The 23,272-nt window shown below is 43.2% G+C and overlaps 1 protein-coding gene across 1 annotated transcript in view; it reads right to left on the reverse strand.

Moving 5' to 3' along the window:
* Positions 1-403: 403 nt before the first annotated feature.
* Positions 404-23,272, reverse strand: part of CNGA3 (cyclic nucleotide gated channel subunit alpha 3) — a 40,020-nt gene continuing 17,151 nt past the window's right edge. Inside the window, exons 5-8 of the mRNA XM_006272092.4 lie at positions 19,732-19,827; positions 15,556-15,663; positions 14,181-14,287; positions 404-1,924 (exon numbers count right to left, since the gene is read on the reverse strand). Coding sequence (XP_006272154.1) covers positions 516-1,924; positions 14,181-14,287; positions 15,556-15,663; positions 19,732-19,827 — 1,720 coding nt within the window. The 3' untranslated portion in view covers positions 404-515. The remainder of the gene's footprint in view (positions 1,925-14,180; positions 14,288-15,555; positions 15,664-19,731; positions 19,828-23,272) is intronic.

Below are 23,272 nucleotides of genomic sequence, written 5' to 3' on the forward strand. Positions count from 1 at the left end.
ACAGAGTGCATTGCTGTGAAAGAATATAGATTTTGGGTAGTCTGGACTCATTACATTTACGTAGTAAGGTCCTACCATATGCTATTGGATGTGCAAACAGAAAAGTTAGGTACCAATACATGACTTTCTCCTCTTTTGGTCACGTCCACTATGATTTTACATATAATTCCCGCTTTACAGAAACTGCGTGGGAAGAGAGGAACAAAATTAAACGTTTCAAGACCTGCAGACAGCACAGTCAAGACAGTCTAAGTATGACTTGTAAGAAATCTGTGAGAAGTACAAAAGTATACCCAAGTGACAATACAAAGCCACCTTCTAAAAAACAATGGAAAAGTAACTTTCTATTTACATTAAAATATAACTTTAGTTAAAAACTCTAAAAAAAAAAAATATTTTGGTGTTCATATAAAAATAATTGTGTGTGTTCTCACATGCACGCACACACAGTTATATATGTTTATGGCTTTTATGTGTTGCAATATTCTATATTAACAGAAGAAATACAAACAAACTTATTTATTTTGCTCCTCTTCTGACTTTGCGGCTTCCCCTTCTGCATCACATAAAGGACTAGTTCCATATTTCTTCACAGTGCTCTCTACTTCATTGAGTCTCTGTTTAACTTTCTGTTGGCTCGAGTTGTATTCTGCCAGGAGCCTAGCAAACCTCGTCTGTAGATTATCTAGAGCAGTTTCAAGTCTTTCCACCTTTTCTTCCAAGTCTTTAGGGTCAGCACCTGCTTTTGCTGCTTCCTCATCTATTAAATTGTCCTTCATCAGAATTTGCCGTCCTTTTTCTTCTAATGCCTTTTTGGCATCGGGATATTCAGTGAGGGCTTCCATCAGATCATCTTTAGACAAACAAAACAGATCTGAATAGCCAATGCTCCTGATGTTGGCTGTCCTCCTGTTACCAGATTTGCTACCTTTGATATTTAGGATGCTAATTTCTCCAAAGTAGCTACCATCACTTAGGACCACAAACTGTGTTACACCATCATCTGCCACTACAGCCAACTTCCCTTCTTTAATGATGTACATTTCTCTCCCAATGTCTCCCTTTTTGCAAATATAGTCTCCAGGACTAAAGACTGTGGGTCTCAGCTTCAGCACTAGCTCAACCAGAAGACCAGCTTCACAATCTTGGAATATACGCACTTTCTTGAGTGTGTCCAAATGGACGTTGATGGCAATTTCAGCCTTCAGCTTGTCAGGCAGGTTTTTAAGAACCTCCTTCTCATCCACTGTTTTTTTGTTGGTCCAGAGGTAATCAAACCACTTAATCACTCTGCCCTCTAAATCCTTGCTCACTTTGCGAAAATGCATATACTGTTTTATGGAATCAATTTTGGCCTGGAACTCTGCCCTGGAAGCATTCATATTGGAAATCATAGAGCCTACATTACCAACAATGGTAGCAAAGATGAGCACACCCACCAAGAAGTCAATGACCACAAACAAAAATTCTTCATCCTTCACTGGAGGAGGGGTCTCTCCAATGGTTGTCAGTGTCAGTGTTGACCAATACAAACTGTAAATGTACTTTCTGGATAGACGGCCATACTCTGGATGGGATACATTGGGGTAGACCCAGGAGTCGGTTCCAAACCCAATCATCTTTGATATCGCAAAATATATACAGGCATTCCAGTGGATAATTATGAGAATGTATAAGACAAGATTTCCAATCCGAAATATATTTGGGTAATTTGTCCTGGTTTCTGTGCGGTCAAAAAACTCAAATAGCCTGGAAAACCTCAGCAGGCGGTTAAACCTCAGTTCAGGGTAATTCAAACCAAATTTGAAATAGGCCAGGTCTGTTGGTACAAGCGACAGCATATCTAGTTTGAACTGTACAGTTGACGTATACCGTTCTCTCAACTTCTTTTCATCCCGAACTAGTAAGCCTTGTTCAAGGAAGCCTTAAAAGATTAAAAAAAAACCTGTTAAAATAAGAGGATGGGCCACAAGTCAATAATCAGCAACACTATGCCATTTATATTTGAATAACTCTTATTTGCTGGCCAAAACTGAAAACAATATTGCCTTTAAAACTTATAGTGAAAACATGTGGAGATTGAATGCATTTTCCATAGACTACTGTTGTGTTTCATGAAAGGTATTTTACAAGGTTTCTAATAAATAGTATTAGATCATACAGGCCTCAAGCAAGATTGGAGCCTTACTGTGCTAACTATTGCATTATACCATGTTGTTTTGATTATAAGTTCACTTTTCTTCCCCTCAAAACAACCCTAAAAAATGTACTCAGCTTGTACGCAGGGTCAACCTATAATCAGGTACTGGGTATTAGGACCGTGACTTTTGTACTTGAGGTATTTTTGTGCATGCAATAAAAATACCAAATTCTTAATTTAGTATTTTAATGCTAAATTTAGTATTTTAATGCATCTAAACCTTTGGGATAAGCTTTGCTTATTTGATTCTCCTGCGGGATTATGTTAAAGACAAAGGCAGTTTAAGGACTTTATCTGTAATTATTGACTTAAAGTTTGAGGTTAAAGCTGTTTTTTCTTAAAACTGAACTTTAAAATAAAATTTGGATGAACTTCTTATCAGACCAAAATGGTAAAGACAGGCCTTTCTACAAGAGCTTACAATACAAGGCCTTTGTCCTCCAAAGAGAGTCTAGGGGGTTGGCCCACTGCCTCCACCTGGACTGCCAATGCCATCAGTGTTTTGAAGCATGGGGATGCTGATATATGAGATGCGGAGGCTACTGGAGGTGTGCTAAGTAGCACAGTCCAGCAGACTTGATTGAGTCCACTAGGACACACTTTAATTAAACTGTGTCAGAGCAGCCTCCCTGCACATCTACAGACACCCATAGGTGTGTGCTGTCTAGAGATTCAGAGCCTTAATATTTTAAACTAAATTCTCAGAATAAGCAGCATATAATGGAATGCAAGAAAAGTTGCAGTGAGATACAAAGGTGTTATTTTTCTTATCCATGGTATTTTCTGCTTGCACCTAATGTTAAACCAGCAGCAGTTAAATTCTTTTGGTGGGAGATGATTTTCTTTGTTCATGTTTCAGGAAGACATTTAGAGTCCTTCTGTCTCATATACATTGTCGCAGCAGCAGTTAGTTAGCCTGGGAAGGGAGAATATTCAGGGATGTCTTCAAATGGGTGGGATGCTGTGGATATCAACTAGCTTGCTGTTGCCTTGTTCAAAAATATAACTTGTTTGTTTGGTTGTTTGTTTAAAAACAGCCTAAGGGATTTTGCTAAAAATATTCTGCAAGGTGATTTCTGGGCAGACTTTGAGCATGCAAAATTGGCCCAAAATGAACAAGGGGTTTAAATAATGGAAATGATTGAATTTGCTTCATTAAAGTTTATGCAAGGTGGACTTTGTGTTGGCAATTAGTATCACATTGATGATGGCTTTATATGAGCTTTTAAATAAAATGTTAATGAAAATTAACTAAGGCTCCTATTTGGGGGAGGCAAAAGTTTAGAGCATGGGACTAGGACTCAGGAGACCTGAGTGTTATTTTTGGTCCCATTACTAGTCTACTGGGTTGCCTTGTGCAATTTACTTCATTCCTCTCTGAGTACATCTACACATGAAATTAATGTGAAGCAATAAACTCCAAAGCAGTTTGAGATGGAGTAAACTACTCTCAGGTGCAGCATCTACACATGTGCCTGGGATAGCAACAATTTGAGCCGAGGCAGAAAAGACCTAGGCTGGCGGGGGAAATGGGGGTTCAGCCCCAGGCTCCAGGTGGTGTCGGCAAGTGGCAGAGGGGCTGGATGGGGCACAAAAGTGCTGAAAGTGTGAAACCATGTGGCTATGCAGCAAGCAGGAGTCTGGGCCCTGGCTGGCTGGGCTGGCCATGTGCAATTTATGCCCATGGTCAGTGTCCACACATGCATTTATTAATCACAGTAAATTACCCTGGTGTAAAATAGTACTGTCCCCAACAGTACCATCTTATGCCAGCATAAATTATTTTACTGCAGCCTAATATCATCATACATGTAGACGGTGACACTTTACTCTGAAGTTAATTAGTCTACTCTGTAGTAAAGCACATGTATAGACATGGCCCCTGTCTCTTATATAAAGTGCTTTGAGATCTACTGCTGCAAAATGCTACCTAAGATCTAGCTAGGCTTATTATGGTAGCACTCTGTACTACCAGTGCCAAATAGACTACTGCAATGACTAGCGTAGTATTTTCTACCAGGAATAAACACTGGAAAAAAACTGAGCTTTCTTTGAAGAATGAGAGAGGTTGAAATGAGGCCCAGATTGCAAAAGGGAAAAACAATGTTCAAAACAGACTTTCCCCCTCTCTCCAGAGACATGTCACTGGGTAAAAAATCGTATTGGTCCTTTGAGGTATCCAATAACATTTCCAATATACATCTTGATTTTGCATTGAAAAGCAGTTGCTAAAAATAAAAAGCCATAAGCACCGGAGTTAAAGCTTGCACTAGAGACCATCCTGTTAAAATAGTATAATGCATGTTTTGAATTGTGTCTCTTCCTATTTGATTTTGGCCCTACAGCTCATTTATTTAATAGGTATATGTACGTGGCTAATACAAGATAGTTTTAATAATAATAATCAGAAGTAGAAGAATAGCCAATAGATAAGATTTTTGTTACTTTCCATGTGCCCTGAATGAAATACCCCACAATGGGACTATTGATTGTGTAAACACTAGTCATTTTAAAAACAGTTGTTAAATCCTTTTCCTCCAAATACCCAACTACCCAACCAGACATCATTATTTAGACATAATCAGTAAAATGACTTTTGAAAATAATCTTATTTTGATTGCCTTCTTGAAATGCCAGTATTTTGCAAATATACCAATACACATTTGAAAAGACTATGTAATGTTCCATTTCTTTTATGGGTTTCTTCGTTTTTGCTTCATCTTTGATCAAGACATTTGGTAGTGATTGCTATTTATAGATGCTGATATTTCTCCATTCAAAAGACTTTAAGCAAGGAATTTTAAGTAATCTACAATACTGTGAGCCTTTGGCCTATCTCAGGCTGTAAAATTAATGCAGCTGCATATTGGGAACTTTATTCACATGTGTACTGGGAAAGAAGGGGATCTGAAAAGCCGAGTCTATTCCAATATTAAAAGGAGTTCTGAGCAGTGCAGCTGCAGTGCTGTTTGTCATCTCTGAAAGTCCTAGATTTAAAAAATGTTTCAAAGGGAACAGCATGTAATTAATGTCATTAAAACTTGAGTGGTGCTTACTATAGAATTTCAAGAGGAATGCACATCCCTGTGTCTACCGCTTGGCCCCTGCAGGCAGAGAAACCTACTGCTATGACAACACATTTTCTGTGTGGCAGTTCCTGAGGCAGTGCATGTGACAATATCCTAATTGGGTGTAATAGTCCTATGAGCCTAAAAAAAAATTGCTTCAGTCTGGAATTGGTTGAAAAACTGAATTTTATCTCTGGAATCATTATTCTTTGGAAAAGATCTTCATCCTGAATTGGTATAAATACAAATTCTATTTTTGTTTCACTGAACTGAAATCCCACAGCATTGCTTCTGGAAACGCTGAAGAATGGGGCTTCCAAGACAAAATACCCTATTGAAGATGCCTAGTGGCAGCTGAATGAAATTGAGATGACTCTTGTCAATGTCGCTGCCACCCACCACAAAATAGCAGAAAAGGAGGACTCCCAGGGTCCCTAGCTTCATTGCAGCCCTGCAGTGTGTACTGTCTTAGAGTGAGAGAGTCCATTTCTTCCTTGATTTATGGTTTCAGGGGAGCCCTGCCATGGAGAATGCACTAACATAGGAAACATGGGGCAGTGACTCTGGGAGTTGTGGGATTCCCAGCACCAGGGGACTCTCTATCACAGGGCTGCCTTTGAGTCACAACACCTAAAAGACTATTTCAGCACTTCCAGGCTACAAGAGGCCTTAAATGTACCTCCAGGAGGCCTTGAATACACCTCCAGGAGGCCTTAAATGCCTCTACACTAATGCTCGTAGTATGGGGAACAAGCAGAAGGAACTTGCCCTCCTGCTAGCTAACACAAACCCAGACATAGTGGGGCTCACTGAAACTTGGTGGGACTCAACACATGACTGGGCAGTAAACATCAAAGGCTATAGGCTGTACAGGAGGGATAGAAGAGGGAGGAAAAGTGGGGGTGTGGCGCTGTATGTCAAAGAGCAATAATGCTCTGCACATCTTCATCAACGATTTGGACGAGGGGGTGAAAAGCACCTTGTTCAAACTCACAGATAACACTAAGATGTGGGGAGAAGTGGGCAAGCTGAAGGAGAGGGACGGGCTGGAACTAGATCTAGACAGGTTACAGAGGTGGGTGGATGAGAACAGGATGGGCTTCAATACTGACAAATGCAAGGTATTGCACCTTGAGAGGAAGAACCAGCAGCACACCTACAGGCTGGGGAACTCCCTTCTCATCAGCACAGAGGCAGAAAAGGATCTTGGTGTCATTATTGATTCCAAAATGAACATGGACCGCCAATGTAGGGAAGCGGTCAGGAAGGCTAACCGCACGTTGTCATGAATCCACAGATGCATCACAAGCAGGTCCAAGGAGGTGATCCTCCTCCTCTGTGACATTGGTCAGGCCACAGTTAGAGTACTGTGTCCAGTTCTGGGTGCCGCACTTTAGGAGAGATGTGGACAGCATCGAGAGGGTCCAGAGGAGGGCCACTCGAGACCAGCAGGCTATGGGAGAGTCCCTGTTCCCCCGACCACTACTGGGAGTAACAAGGAATAACAGTCATAAGTTGACTAAGAGTAGATTCAGGTTAGATATCAGGAGGCACTACTTCACAGGGTGGCTAGGATCTGGAATCAACTTCCAAGGGAAGTGATGCTGGCTTGTACCCTGGGGGTCTTCAAAAGGAGTCTGGAACCCTCGTTTGACCCCAGCACTCTTTCCTGCCCACGGCAGGGGGTCAGACTGGATGATCTACTTAGGTCCCTTCCGACCCTACCAACTATGAAACTATGAAGATCCCTGATAGGGAGTCCAGAAGCCCTGAGAACATCAGCTTGAGCTACAGAGTTGGGATGTTAGACTCTGAAAGCTGTACCAAGAGATAGGTATCCAGTAGGGCTGTGCAAAATTTCGCTGGCTGTTTCGTTTCAACATTGTTTTGACTCATTTCGAGCTCGGAACAGCGATATTGAAATGAAACCAAAGGCTTTGAAACAGCCTGGAAACAAAATGAGGCCAGTCAAAGCATTTCAAAACTTTCAAAATGTTTCGAGTTTCAAAGCAGCCAGGAACCAGGTGGTGGGAGACAGGGGAGAACCAGGGCTGTGCTCCCCCGCCTCCTGCAGCCGAGCTGCAGGAACCCCATCACAGTGCAGGAGAAGGGAACTGAGCCCAGGCTCATTTCCCCTCCCCAGTGCTGTGATCCGGCTGGGGAAGGGAACTGAACCTGATCGTTCAGTTCCCCTCCCCTGCGCGCTGATCAATCAGGCTGGGGAAGGGAACTCAGCCCAGATGAGCTCAGTTCCCTTCCCCAGCCCAATCCTAGTGCTGGGGAGGGGAACTCAGCTCAGCTGGTCTGAGTTCCCTTCCCCACCCCGGTCGCAGCGCTGGTGAGGGGAACTGAGTGATCAGGCTCAGTTCCTTTCTCCAGGTTGCCAGTCCCAGGCGGCAGTACCCAGCTTCCCTCCCTCATCTGGTAGGCAGATCAGGGGGCCGCAACCACAGGAGGACTGGCACAGCCCCCGCAGCCCTCCTGGGGTTGCGGGCCCCTGATCTGCCTGCAAGATGAGAAAGGCTGTTTCAAGCTTCCCCACTATAGCCTATGGGCACAATGTCGAAACAGCGTCACTATTTCAACAACACAAAATGGAACAGTGATCTCGAATCGAAAAGAAAATTCAAAATGAAACGCCGTTCTGTTGAAACCTTGAAAGGCAAGTTGAAACGGAATGGTGCCGTTCTGCACAGCCCTAGTATCCAGGTTGTAGCCGTATTGGTCTAAAGGAAAAGGCAATCAGGACTCATAGTAGGGATGATATCTTTTATTAGCCCAACAAGATTTTTGCAAAAAAAATTCTTTAATTGCAAGCTTTCAGGCACAAACACCCTTCATCAGGCATTGGAGAAAAGATTGTAAAAGTTCTCCTGGGTAGAACTGAAAGTTCATATTTTATAGGATTTCACAGAGGAGTCAATAGATGGAAAACTCCTCTGGGCAGTCGGTTCATATCTCTTGGTAGAGGCTAAGATTTCCAGGGCTGTCTGACTTCCATATCAGCTGGCTCCTTCAGTTATAGAGCCATCTGGCCCAGGAGAATGAAAATCCCAGGCTGCCAGTCTGCAGGTTGGCAGAACACCCCAGAAGAGCAGACTATGGAAGTCCTGGGGTACCAACCGCAAGGTCATCCTTTAGGCAGGTGGCTAAAAGCAAGGCTGGTGAGCTAGAGTACTATATATTAGAAGTGCAAATGGAAGCATTTATACAGTCCCTTCAAGGCAGAAGCAAAACCTGTTTGTTAGGGTTTTAGTCAACAGCAGTGAGTGCTTACTCCACGGAGGTGAATTGGCACTCCTTGCATTCAAAAGCCACAGTTCTGCTGCCTGAACTAGAAGGAAATATTCTGTGGTTGTTATCATCAGTATCTTTTGCATTCTGAGCATGAGGCTTTGTTTGAAAGATTAAAATCACATTTCACTGCTTAATGGCACGTTAAGGGTGAGAAAATCAGTTTCAGTCTGCTAGACATCAACGTTTTTGCACCAGTATTCAGTGCTTATAGCACATTGTGTATATTCAGAGGATTGTACAGGAGTTGACTGACTAATAATCCCAGTGTCTGCCAGGGGTGAGTGGTTAGGCATTATTTTCCTCATCGTACAGACTGCTGAATTAAGAGAGACAGGCTTGCTCAAGACTCCACAGCCTGTCAGTGGTGGAGCCAAAATTAGAATTCATCAGTTCTTGGCTCTCAGCCTCACGTTCAGTCCTCAAGATCAGCCTTGCCTTGGTACTGCACTTTTAAGCAACCATTCCAGCACTTTGTAATGTAAGTTCCCCCTGTGCTCTGAGCGGCCTTTCCAAATGTCAGCGCTTACTAAGAGAACACTGCCACGTTCCACTGCATCACAGCAACATCAGCAGATGCCTGCGGCAAAGCAGCCAAGTAAATCACAATGGCTTTTCCGCAGCCCCAACCCAGGACTGTCGCGTCAGCATTTTAACAGCCATCCAGTCGCAATCAGGATAGCCCTACAGAAAGTCTAAGACTGCATTTCTATCACCTGTACACTGCCAATGACCTCCCACCTTTTCCCCTATTGTTAAAGTGTGTCTACTTTCATTCCCCTTCTGGCAGAGGTTTCAGCTACAGAAGGTAAGTGTTATGAGTATCTTTTCTCTCTTTCTGTTGTAGAGCCAAAATGAATCTAAATCTTTAAGACCTTGGATAACTACAGAAAGTAACATGGGTAACAAATCAGTGTAAGCTTAAATGATAATGAGGCTAACTAGCAATGTAATGGTTCCCAAGGCAATGGCAGTTCCCCCCGCACTCCACCTCCCACCTCCCTCTTGCGACCGTGGTCACTGTTTTACTGATGTCATTTGCTTGGCTTACAATAGCTAATGCCACACAAAATAATATTGGAATTGCCATGCCAATCTGCTGAAGGACTGAAATTCTGAACAAAGGCAGTCACAGCAGTCTTGACGTCAAACTGGTGCTGTCTTTCCATTTCATACTACGTAAATAGCTTGCAGAATGTAAGGCCACAAGTCAGCATCAGTCACTGTTGCCAAGATATTAGTAGGATTTAGACAGAGGCCTCAACATTTATAGTGATGAGAAGGAATGCCCTGCTCCTTTAAGGGATGCTCTCTAGACCAGTAGTGCAATGAGAGGTGGGCGATCAGGGCTCCAGCTCCAGGCAGTTGCTTAGAGGGGGCTCAAGAAGAGCAAACACTGCTGCTGCCAGCCCAGGGTGCAGACCCTGGTTGTTATGCCTCTGTTCTAGGCTACAGCCTTGCACGCACGTAGCCAAGGAACTACCCTACACTCTACCCACATTATATATATATAGGGCTATATAAAGGGAGGAGAAAGCACTTGTGTGCCTAAATGACAATTTCCTGGTCACACACCTGGGTGTTTTTTGGCCCTGCCTTCATGCTGTGGTTATATAAGCATGAGCACACAGACTTAGCATGCTCAGCAGGGCTACACACTAGCTGGAAACACAGGTGGTGATGTGCATATAAAGCCAAAAGAAAGCCAGAGGAAGGAGAAAGGGGACCCTCCCTTATCATAGCACCAAAGTTGTTAGGGTTTAGTCTTGCAGCTGAGACGCTGCCCCTCCATCATATAAAATGAGCAAGGAGCCAGACAGTGAGGAAATTTCCACCCAGCTGAGAAACTAGAACCCAGGGCCCTCACCTTTCTAAAGCAGCAGTCATTTCTCTGAGCTGCACACCTTCTAGCTTGTCTTTGTCCTCTTGGCTCCAAAGATCTCCCTCTCTTGCTTTGCAAAGGAGTACTAGAGAGGGGTCTGGATATGCCTAACCTGTGGTATCGTAACTGGAGCAGTGGGCTAGGAAGTCAGAGAGGGACAGGTTTAGAGCCCACCTGGGTCAAAAGGCCTAGAACCTAGGCCTACTGCTCCCTGCATTAGCTCTTAGCCATGCAACTAACTGTAGGAGAGAGACCCACTCACCGCCCCCCCCCCCATCCTTCTCCATCTAAAATGGGGTTTTGGGCAGCTACATTTTTATAACTTAGATGCAGACCAGGCAGGGGTAGAGCTGGGGGTGGTGGAAATGGAGATGTTGCAGGGCATCCTCCTTTGATTCCTGCTCCACAGAAAGTTTAAAACAGGCTTATTGCAAATACTTAGTCTATGGATGGACTCATGCACCCACACCACAAGGGAAGTAGAATCATCAAAATTGCCACTTTAACAGCTAAAAAAAGGGGAGAGAGAGAGACCCTTAAACTGACACCAGCACATGGCACTTACATTTGGTTGGCAGGGGTTTCTATGGCTCACACATATTATGCAAAGAGCTGGGCACCTAGGAAAAGCTCAAACTCCTAATTCCTGTTTTTTTAAGGAGATATCAGGCCTCTGCCTCCCTATCCTTCCCTGATTTCCGAGGATTGCCCCAAAAAGCAAGGACGGCACTGTTGATTTTCCCACCCTCCCTTTCAACACTCTTTGAGAGGATGAGAATAGTTTTATATGTCAGCTGTAAAAAGAGCGCTGGTTATGGATCCAGAATTTTGAGGCTTTCCTTTTATGCCATTGCCTCTGAAGTCACAGGTGTTTTCCCAATACAGGTGTTTTGCCAAACTGGCCAACTGTCTAGAGTTCCTACGGATGAAGGGACTAATGTATGCTCCAACTGGTGAACCAGCTCTAGGCTCTGTTGAAAAAATCTATGTGGTTTGGTGGAACACTTCAAGAAGAGTTGAAGTTCACATTAAAAAAGGTTGTGTGGACAGGATGCTAAAGACAGAGAAGTTATCCCCCTACATCTATTTGTGACAGATATCCACTGGCTCCCCCTCCCTTTGAGCTCCATTATGGGCATCAGCCTTAAGGGATTTTGGAGTCAGTTAAGGACTCAGAAAACCCTGCCCACATGAACAACATCCTGCAGCACGTCATTTGAAAGAGACCAAGTAAAGCATATCAGCCACTTTGCTAGGGTGAAGTTACACTTTACATTTAGATTGTACTAGGGGCATTTAAAATATGAGCATCCACACATTAAAGCTTGTTAGCATGTTCTAAGTCCCCTCTAACTGTCTCAAAGTTACATCACTTCAGATGAGGGTTAACTCTGGGCTATGCTACCTAGCTCATGTCATGGTAACTTCAGTCTGTTCCATGGAGATAAAACTATCAATTTGCAGTCTTCCAGCATCACAGGATGCACCATTCCCAGTCTCCCCCAGCCCCTTCACCAGCTGCCTTGACTCCTAGCCATGCCCCTGCAAGTCAAAGCTATGCAGGCAAGAAACAGTATTAACCCATATTCTGCGACTGCACACAACACATTCCAACTTTAACACTATTTAACATTTCTCAGATCTAATATGGACTAAGTGTAACATTTAACTTCACCCTGGACACATGTATATGTGCAATTAATGTGAACAAATAAACTCTGGTGCACATTGCTGCATTTACACGTACACCCAGGACTGCAGCACACTGAGCCAGGTTGGAGCAGCCCTAGCTGGCAGGGGCCCCGAGGGCCAACGTGCTCTCACCTGGCTCAATGTGCTGTGAAGTGGGTGGCTAGGGCACAAGGGTGCTCTAGTGCAGGGCTAGCTGGCAGACAGCTGCCCCACACTGAAGCACCTTGTGCCCCAGCCAGTCTCATCAGTGTCTGCACATGTGTTGCAGCAGAGTAAATAACTCTCCCATAGGATAGGGTGCAACAAGGCCTATCTACATCTCTCTTGTCTGTTAGCTACCTGATAATTTTTCTTATATCTTGTTTTACTTACATATAGAGTCTTGAACAAGCCCTTGTTCCATCTGCTGTTTAGCTCTGCCGTGTTCGCTTCTCTCCCAGGGTGATACCTGAAAGCTTGTCTAAATCTATCCCAACCATGCAGTTGATCAAATAAAAGAAATCATCCACAAAAACTCTTGCTTCTTCCATATTTCCTAGACTATCATAGTTACAACATCACTTCAATACTACCACAGCAAGGCCTCCTCATTTGCCACAAGGAAGAAAAATCCTGGACATCAGATTTTTACCAAGCTAGCAGTAGAGGAAAGTGCCACTGGGAAACATGTAGGGGAAGGCTCCTGGCCATGCTTTCCCTAGGATATGCTCTCCTTTGTCATGTACAATGGTTGGTAGCCCCATTCCACACTGGGAGTTTTGGTGAGCGGTTGTGTGGGGAGCGGGCGTGCTTTCCTGGCCCATGACAGCTCAGCAAAACTCCCTATGTGACCCCTGGGTCCAAATAATTGCCCATCCCAGTCTAGTTGGTCATACCTGGCATGGGCTGGCCATGATCAAGGGACCTGCTGCAAGCCAGACAAAATCCCATGGATCTGGCCTGTGGGCCATATTTTGACCACCCTGAACTAGATTAAAGTAGAACCAGAGGTGAAACCCACCCAAAATTCCTTTGGGTCCTTGAAGGAATTAAAAAATCAGTCCTTGATCACAAAGTACAGAGAAACAGGACTAATCAAGACATCCTGGTTTTATTCAGTATTCTCTGTGCCAACGTCTGAGGGGTTCTGAGTAGATGTCCAGGACATAAATGCCATGTCTTACTTTGATGCCTAAAAATACCCTGGGATGGATGAATTAGTCTACTGAATCACATTGGTCAGCCCAGATACATTCCTACCTTAGCGCGGACTAAGGGTTATTGGCAAATTCTCCCTTTACTCTGATTCTTGTGAGAAAACAAATGGCCTTTGCTATCCCAATCAGTTTATTTCAGTGTGTCACTATGCACTCTGGATTACACAGGGCCTCATACATTGCAAAGACTTCCTAATGCCAATTGTACCCTGGACACTGGTGTGTATCTGGAGTCATATCACTGTATGTCATGGCACCAGTGTGGACTAAATTTTAGGAAGGGGACACAGAACCTGCCCCAATGGAGTCCTAGCAAGTGGGAGTGAACCCTGGTCTGCAGGGCACAGGGTGATCTAAAAACAAAGGGCTCACCAGCCCTTAGTCTTACCTCCAATTCCACTCTCCTGTGTAAGCTGTATGTGTGGCAGGAAGAGTCCCAGGAGAAGTGTGATTTCAGGAGAGATCTGACAGTGGGGAGAACCAGCTAATGGCCTAAGTGGGATTTTGCTAATGACAGAGAACTGGGAAATGCTGAGTATTGTACAAAATCTAGGTTTCAGAGGGGGTGACGGAATTAACATCTGGAAGCTATTATATAAGTCCTGATACATCAGGGTTTATAAGCAAATCTTTAAACTGATGGGGGGTCAGAAAACTTTTCGTAAATGCATACTATTCCATAGCTATATGCCAGGTTTCTTGCACTTTCCTCAATTCTGGATTCTGTTGCAGACAGGATACTAAACTGGATGAATCATTGTTGAGGTCCAGTGGGGCAGTTCCCACATTCCTGTGTTTACAGGTATATGCTATCTTTGAAAACAATGTAAGAGCACACGAGAACTTACCTGTCCTGAATCTGATGAGTGTGTCAAAAACATATACCATATCAGAGCAGTAGTCTAAGAGCAGCCATAACTTAATATGGTCCATTTGTAGCTCATCAAAACAGGCTCTAAACAAACACAAAGGCATAAAAGATTTAATTCCCTTTGGGTAAGCTGATGTCTCAGATAAATCACTCCCTCTCTTCTCTTTCTTTTCTCATTTCAAAGACCTTTAACATGTTGTGAAAGGCACAGGCCTCATCACATGCTGTTTGAGACTGACAAAGTACTCTCTAAAACAAATGCTTTAATTCATATAAAGCTGTGCTTAAGGCTTCAATTAACTGCTTTAAAAGGGGAAAGAGAGAGATGCTGTTTGGGATCAGCTGTTACAGTATATTGTAAAACTGTACAATGCGTACAATTTGATACAATGCAACTGATACATGTATATACCCACAAAGAAAAGAAGAGCTCCCAGATTAAGCAGCCAGCACCTATTGCTGTTAGTGAGCATATTTTGAGCAATGAATACACACTAGCATCTTTTCTGTGAATTTCAAAGGAATAATTTTAAATAGGTTCTTTTGGAAGCTAAAGTTGATATACCATGGCAAATTTCACAACTACATGCATACACATGCATGCTATTTTCCTCCCTTGTGACCCTCCCCTCATTTTACTCTGCCTCCGTTTTCACAGGACAGATCCTCAAGCTCACAGCCACGGGTGGATAACTACAAGGATGTGTGGGCAAAAATTAAATGAGATTCAAGAAAGAAGGCTTGCCTCTGAGAGGCCCAGGGCAAACCATCCCCACTGTCTCCCCATGCCACAGGCGAAGCAGCATGCTTAGCTCTTACTTGACATTAATGCTAATTGCTCATTTCACATGTAAAAATAAAAATCCAGACACTCCAATAATATCTTCTGGTCCTTGGAGGAAAAGCCCTGTAGCCCTGTAGAAATTCCTCATTTAAATGTTGAATGACATCTCTGTGCCCACTCTCAGTTCTTTCCTGCCACCTCAAATGTGCCTACTGACATTTATAATGACTACTGATAGTCAGGAAAAAAAGTTTATCCAACAGGGGTAACAGTGCCTACAATGATACTTCTGTTTAGTGTCATCACTGCACTGTAGCCAGTAGATGGCACACAGAGGCCGTTGCAGGCCCAGCGCTGAACGTGTTTGCTGTGTGTCAAAGATTCAGAGATACAAAAAACAACAGGCCACTTTATGAGTAGATAGCTGAAATGTAAACAAAGGGCCCTGTGCTGAGCCACCAACAAGACTTCACAGGAAGGTAGAAGGACCCCAAAGTTGGGAAACCAAATCATACACTTTAAATTCCATTTTTGAAACCTAAAATAATTATTTCATATGAACCCATACCTGCACACTAGTATATACCAGTTATAAAACACTGGTGCAGCAATTACGCTCAGCCACCTATAGTACAGGTTGCTTGAAGGATCAATCACAAGAATTTCTTTCTTCTTCCTGAAACATAAAAATAAAGTGATTCACACTGAAAAATATTAACTCTTTAACAAGATCACCTCTTTGATCTCTCAGGCCAGACATCTCACTAGTAATCCCCAATTCACTTTTGACTTTGGTACAGTACCACAGGCAATGCCATCCTGGATGTTAGGCAGTAGACCAACTGCAGCTTGTACCTGTTTGGCTAAGTTTTGTGGAAATCAAAAGGCAGTAGAAATGTCTACAAAGATGTCAAACTATCATGGGTTCAAGCTGACCAAAACCAATTCAAACTTCCTCTGAGTCAGATTGCTTTAAATAAATCAACCCTTGAAACAGAATGAAAAAGTCAAATGCTCCTTACAGTCCACCCTGTCAGGAAGCTATGTTTCTTTTTCCAGGGTGAATTTTCTCAGGGAGTCTTGGTTAAGTACTTACATCTCCTGTTTTCACTATGACAACATTATCAGTTCATGCCCAACTGCTTTATTATAAGCAAGGATCCTGGTTTTCTCCAATTTTAAAAAAATCCCCAATTTTCAGTTAAAAAAAGTAACCCCAAATCCACTTTTTTCCATAAATAAAATGAAACAGCACTAATATATATACATATTCGCGCACACACAAACATACATACATACATACATATATATACACACATACATATATATTAGGGCTGTGCGAGGCTTCGGACAGAGATTCAGATCCAGAGAAACTTCAGACATTTTGGGGTCCGAAGCAGCACGTCTGGGTCAAAGCGCTGGCCTTGTTCGGCTTCCCGGAGCGGTTTGCACCTGCTTCGGAGCTGCCTCGGAGATCCGGCCGTAGGATAGAATGGGGAAACAATAAAATATCTATAACGTTGTTGTTTTTTGTCCAATTTGGATGAAATTTTCAGGAGTGGTAGATTCTGCAGAGAGAATAAAGTCTGCCAAGTTTCAAGAAGATTGGTGTGATTTGGGGGGAATGGCACCCCAAATTCTTGAAAGCAAAACTCATGTCACATCTAGGCATTACAACATAGCAGGTTGAAAACTCCAGAGGTGGTAGCTCTTACTGAGGCCACAAAGCCTGCCAAGTCTCAAGAAGATCAGTGCAGGGGTTTGGGGGGAACTGCCCCTCAGGCTGCGGACAAGCAAAACTCGTGCCATGGGTGCTTGTGGGACTGACTGTGTCTGTCTTGGGGTGGGGAGGAGAGACACTGCTGCAGGCCTGGCTGCTAAGCTGCTGTGTTACCAGTTACGGATCAATCAATCATGATTGCTCAAGGACCAGCGCAATACACAGGACCTAGCTACTACATAACGACTTAACAAGCATCAATTAGCACCTACAAAACCAGGCTAAGGAGAGGAAAGACTCAGTACAGACAGTCAACTACCCCAAGACAGACACAGTCTTGGCACGAGTTTTGTCTGTCAGCAGCTAGGGGTGCAGGGCCCCAGGACCCCCCCCCCACACCGATCTCCTCCACAGCTGGCAGGCATCATGGCCGCAGCAGGGGCCACCATCCCTGCAGCTGTCACCCCGTTGCGCCTTAACACACGCAGTGTCACCCATGGCACGAGTTTTGCTTGTCCACAGCTTGAGGTGCAGTTCCCCCCAAATCCCTGCACCTATCTCCTTGAAACTTGGCAGGCTTTGTGGCCTCAGTAAGAACTACCAGCCCTGCTGTTTTGACCTCGTCTGTGGTATAACACACAGCCATGACATGAGTTTGGCTTTCAAAAATTTAGGGTACAGTTCCCCCCAAACCGCTGCACTGATCTTCTTGAAACTTGGCAGTTTCATGCTCTCAGCAGAGGCTACCACCCCTGCAAATTTCATCCAAATCAGACAAAAAACAACTAAGTTATAGATATTTCATTGATTCCCCATTATACCCTGTGGCCCGATCTCTGAGGTGGCTCCGAAGCTTTGGAGCCACTTCGGCCGGATAGAGGCGGAAACCTGGTCTGGAGCTCCTTATCAGATCACAGCCATCTGAAGCGGCTAGATCCGAAGCCAGATTGGATCGCTGCCGACTCGCACAGGCCTAATACACACACACACACACACACACACTAGTGGTGTTTCATTTAAATCACAGAAAAATGTGGATTTGGGGTTATTTTTTTAACTGAAAATTGGGGATTTTTTAAAATCAGAGAAAACCAGGATTCCTGATTATAAGTATATGAATAAGATGCCCATAAAAGAAAAGGAGTTTTCCAATTCTCTGTGAGATCCTGAACTGTTTTTCCATCAACTTGTCTCCCACCATCTGTCACCAGCACACTCATGCTACTATGGTAACATTTTGGACAGTATTTCTTTAGTATAACTTATTGTATGACAGTATAACTTATTCTAGTTAAAGACCAAGATCTTGGTCCTATGTTGACTGAAATCAGTGACAAAGTAATGAAACTCACACCCTGGAAACCCCCTGTCGGGTCAGGGCATAGCAGCATGAAATGCATGCCCTAGCAATCCCCTGTGGGGGAATTTCCAGGGTGTACAATAAGCAAATAAGCAAACAGATGTCCTTCCCCTTAAGGCATCAAAACTGTTTGGTCACGCAAACATATTTGAGGAAATGGAGCACAACAAGGGGCAGGCATGTCTGTTTGCTCACAACTTGTGCCACCGTAAAAAGGCAATGTCTGCATGCACTCTGAATAGCTCTATTAATTTTAGTGCAGCTATTCTTAGAGTAAGAAAAAAGGATGTGAGAAAAAGGAGTAGGATTGGCTGGAAAGTTATAATGCACTTAAGTGAAAATATGTATGCTTGGAAATGATTATGTCCAGGCATGTGACCCTGCAACTTTAGGTTCACAAACATATCTGTATGTACATGAAGAGGTGAAATAATGGTAAAACTTCAATTACACATAGTCATAGTAGAAGCTTCCCACTTAAAACTGAGATCTACCAGCAGTGGGTTTATCCATGTCTTATAAGAGCCACAACAAAATTGTTGTCAAAGAGCTATGGCCTTCTATTTACAAAAACAATTGTTTCAAATAAATTACTCCCATTCTTCTTTACTTTTTTGTTTCAGACTGTTTATGAAAAAGGCCCCATCACGCACTGCTTGAGGCTGAAAGAGCATCCTCCAGCACAGAGGAACCCAGAGGAACAGACGTCCACCTTCAGTTTCCTGCGAAAAATGAAGTTTATTTCCTACTTATGGGGACTTTTTACCATCTTTAATTTTCCCTGACCCTGAGGAAGGATGCATGTGCCTGAAAGCTTGCAGAAAAAGATTTATTTTTTTTGTGATTTTGTAGTTGGTCTAATAACAGGTATCATCTCTGAACCAAGAGTTCTAGAGTTTTGCATTCCTCCAGAAGAAACACTTTCAAATCACATAAAGCTTTGAATAAGAAAAAAGAATATTTCCCAGGATTAGGCAGAATCTATCTAAAAGCAGAGTTTTTACTAGAGATGCTACATCTAAATAGCACCTACCACATGCTTTACACAAATTTGTTAGGCACTAATTATCATAGAACTCTTACACATAGTGTTCACTCATGACACTCATTTCTTTACACCTCTTGCTGTTATTTACCATTGATGTTATTTAGTGCCAGAGTCCTCCTAGTACAGACCAGGACCTCATGGTGCTTGGTGTCATTCTTTTTTACAAGGCATTGAATTGAAGTAAACTCTAATTAATGGATGCAGGTTTTATAAACTATTCAACTGGGAGCAATCATCTCTTTACTCAACTTTGAGGACCAAATGCACTACACCGTGTGCTTCATGTCACAGCTATGGTGAGGTGAATATGGTTGATCCTGCTCATCCCAGTGTAAATACTGAAAAACTCCAGACATTGAACTGGTCTATATTTGCCCACATATAATGATCTGAGGTTTTGCCTAAGAAAGATCCTTGATTCTTCTGCCCTGAATCCTGCTATGACCAAGCCTGCACAGACCTGCAAAGAAGATAGCTGTACTGAAAGAACCTGGTAAGAAAGACGAGTGCTTAAACAGCTAGTTCAGTTAATCAGATATCCCCTTTCTTTCTGAGGCTGGTGTTCTGCAGTGGCGGGGAGGGGGGTAGTTTATCACTACACACTATTCATACTCACTCTTCTTTTTTCTTATCATCTTTTTTGTCATCTTTCTTTTCCTCCTTCTTTTCTTCTTTCTTCTCCTCCTTAACATCTTTATTATCTTCCTTCTTGCTGTGTAACACAGTGTAATATTTAGCAACATTTCCAGTTCCCCAGCTGGGGCAGAGTATGAAATCTGAGGTGAGGATTAAGAAGCTAGTGGCCTGGGATTTTTGTCTTGATCAACCAGAGTTTCTCAAGTGAACCATTTCCCCATTTGGTTTAACTAGCACATGTGTTACAGGTTCTAGGCTGCAGAATTAACAGAAACACATTATTAAATCATGTAACCAGCTGGCTGATTCTGTGCAAGATTTCTCCTTGCTTCAGCTACTAGCAAGTCCGTAAAAAGGGCTGTTTGAATTAAACATTCCAGTGTGCGCCATACTTTAAAATTCAGGCAATCAAAAATCTGTTTCATGGCATTAGTACTTGAAGTGGCTTGAAAGTCCTAAAATTTTCTTGGCCTTGTATATAGCCAAGCTCTAAACAGCCTGTTTGAAGCTATAGTGATAATAAAGAATCTGAGTATCCTCTCATACTTGTTCTACACTAAACTAGCTTCATTTAAGTTACTTCTGATTTATACCAGTGGATGAGGAGAATCAGAAGCAACACATTTAAACAAAGTAGGCCAAAAATGTGAAGCAAACTTGTACTCTATATTCAGCACTGATGGTTTATTCAGAATCTGAACATTGCAGGTGAACTCTTCTTCACAACTGCAATTAACCTGAGTTCTGGCATTGATTCATAGATTCATAGATGTTAGGGTTGGAAGGGACCTCAATAGATCATCAAGTCCGACCCCCTGCATAAGCAGGAAAGAGTGCTGGGTCTAGATGACCCCAGCTAGATGCATATCCAACCTCCTCTTGAAGACCCACAGGGTAGGGGAGAGCACCACCTCCCTTGGGAGCCCGTTCCAGACCTTGGCCACTTGAACTGTGAAGAAGTTCTTCCTAATGTCCAGGCTAAATCTGCTCTCTGCTAGCTTGTGGTCATTATTTCTTGTAACCCCCAGGGGCGCCTTGGTGAATAACACCTCACCAATTCCCTTCTGTGCCCCCGTGATGAACTTATAGGCAACCACAAGGTCGCCTCTCAACCTTCTCTTGCGGAGGCTGAAAAGGTCCAGGTTCTCTAGTCTCTCCTCATAGGGCTTGGCCTGCAAGCCCTTAACCATACGAGCGGCCCTTCTCTGGACCCTCTCCAGGTTATCCGCATCCCTCTTGAAGTGCGGCGCCCAGAATTGCACGCAGTACTCCAACTGCGGTCTGACCAGCGCCCGATAGAGGGGAAGTATCACCTCTTTGGATCTATTCGTCATGCATCGGCTGATGCATGATAAAGTGCCATTGGCTTTTCTGATGGCTTCGTCACACTGCCGACTCATGTTCATCTTGGAGTCCACTAGGACTCCAAGATCCCTTTCCACTTCCGTGCCACCCAGCAGGTCATTCCCTAGGCTGTAGGTGTGCTGGACATTTTTCCTCCCTAGGTGCAGCACTTTGCATTTCTCCTTGTTGAACTGCATCCTGTTGTTTTCTGCCCACTTGTCCAACCTATCCAGGTCTGCTTGCAGCTGTTCCCTGCCCTCCAGCATGTCTACATCTCCCCATAGCTTTGACTTCAATAGGCTCAGGATTTTCTCCCATATTTATTAAATTATTAATTGTTCTATAAATTGTATTAAGAAGTAAATAAATACGTGACATTGAAATGACCCTTTTTGCCCATCATCTTTTTGCATTTCCTACATTCCATTGTGTCAAAGATCAGCAACCAAACCAAACAGAACCAAACTTCAAAATTAAGATCCACATATATACTTTCCCAGAGCTCAGTTTCCTAGAGCTGTCATTCAGCCCTGTACAGAAAAAGCAGCCTCTGATGTGCATGTGGATCTCATCTGATGTGGATCTCATCTTCTATTAAATTTAAGTGATTTGTTTTTAAATTCAGGGTGATTTGCTTCAACCCCCCATGTAAGTTTAGAATTTTTTTGAGTAGCAGTGATTTTTTCTTTTTGCTTAGAAATTAGCCCTTGTTAAAACATAGGGTCAAATTCCCTGCTAAGATCAATGGTCATAGCACATATAAATTAATGGAACTATTTGCATTTACACCAGAAGAGAATCTGGCCTTGAATCTTTATGTACAATTTTTTTCAAGAGTTTTTTTCCCCCGAAGGAGGCAGTGCCTCCATCCTTCAGTTGAGATCATGAATATCCCTGACACTCCAGTGCAAGTGATTCACTCTCTACCTGCCAGCTGTAGTTTGAATAACAGGCACAGAATTTCTTTACATGGTGGTTGTCTGCTCCACTCAGAACTGCATGGGTTAGGTAGGTCTGATTCTCCTTTTGCACCAGTGTAAATCGGAAGCAAATTAATTCCAGTGAATGCAAACACACGAGTTGGAATACACAGGAGCAGAATCAGCCCCAACAGACATGTAGAAGACACTTGCTTATGGAAGCTGAGCCAGCAGGCACATCCCAGAGAAGTGCCATGGGCTCAGATGTGCTTGCTCATTTTAGGGAGGGAGTACTTTAAAGGGGAGAAGGACAGCATGGAAAATGTTTTCACCAATTTTAAAATAAATGCAGTTGCCTGAAGGTACCTATTTCATACTAAAAAGAAACACAACGCTTGATGCTGCACTTCTCCCACTGTTAGTTGTTGCTGTTCTTCTTCTTCTGCCCTGTCTGAGGTGGTTGATGACAGGTATTTAGGAGAATTCACAGATTTGTTACAATCTGATAGGGCTGCAACATAAGCGCTTCTTCTATGGCCATTATGGCAATTAGTTGTGATGCAGCAATACAGCACAGTCTGGAACAAACCCAACTTTACTTGCAGGGAGAAGGCAGAATCCTAAAGCCATTCCTGTGTGCGTTCTCTGCAGGGTTACTGAAACATTGACCAAACTAGGCTTGAGTTTCCTCAACTCAATCAGTGGAACTGCAGTAAGGACTATGAACAATCCTACTTGCCAGGGACCACAATTATAAGGGCAAAAATGTGCTGACTGACTGAGCTCATCAATTCCTATTGACATATCAAGTCAATTAAACAAGATTTTTCACAGTGTTTCCCTTACCAATGCTAGCTTCCACACAGTTATTGAGGATGCTATTCACAAATGTATTTTCTCTGCTATTAGCCTCCTGGACCCCTTTGATTGCATTTTAAATCCAAATCTGCCATTCCCACAAAGCTCCACGCTATTTAGAAACACTCTAAAATGTCATATTACCTACTCTGACAGCAAGTCACTACACTCAGTGCACGCTGTGAAACCAATTCACAACCACTGTTAGCATTAAAGGACTGATTCTTGATACTCAAAATGTTGGGCTCCCCAGGGTGGTTGCAGAACTATGGAAAAATGTGTCTTTTTTTAAAACAGCAGTGCTCTGTATGCACATGAGCCTGATTATGCAGGAAAGATGCATTTGACGTGGCTAAGCAATCAAAATGCTTCAACACCACTGAACCGTGGACAGGGTGT

This window comes from Alligator mississippiensis, chromosome 1 (assembly GCF_030867095.1).
Source record: "Alligator mississippiensis isolate rAllMis1 chromosome 1, rAllMis1, whole genome shotgun sequence".
Taxonomy (NCBI): Eukaryota; Metazoa; Chordata; order Crocodylia; family Alligatoridae; genus Alligator; species Alligator mississippiensis.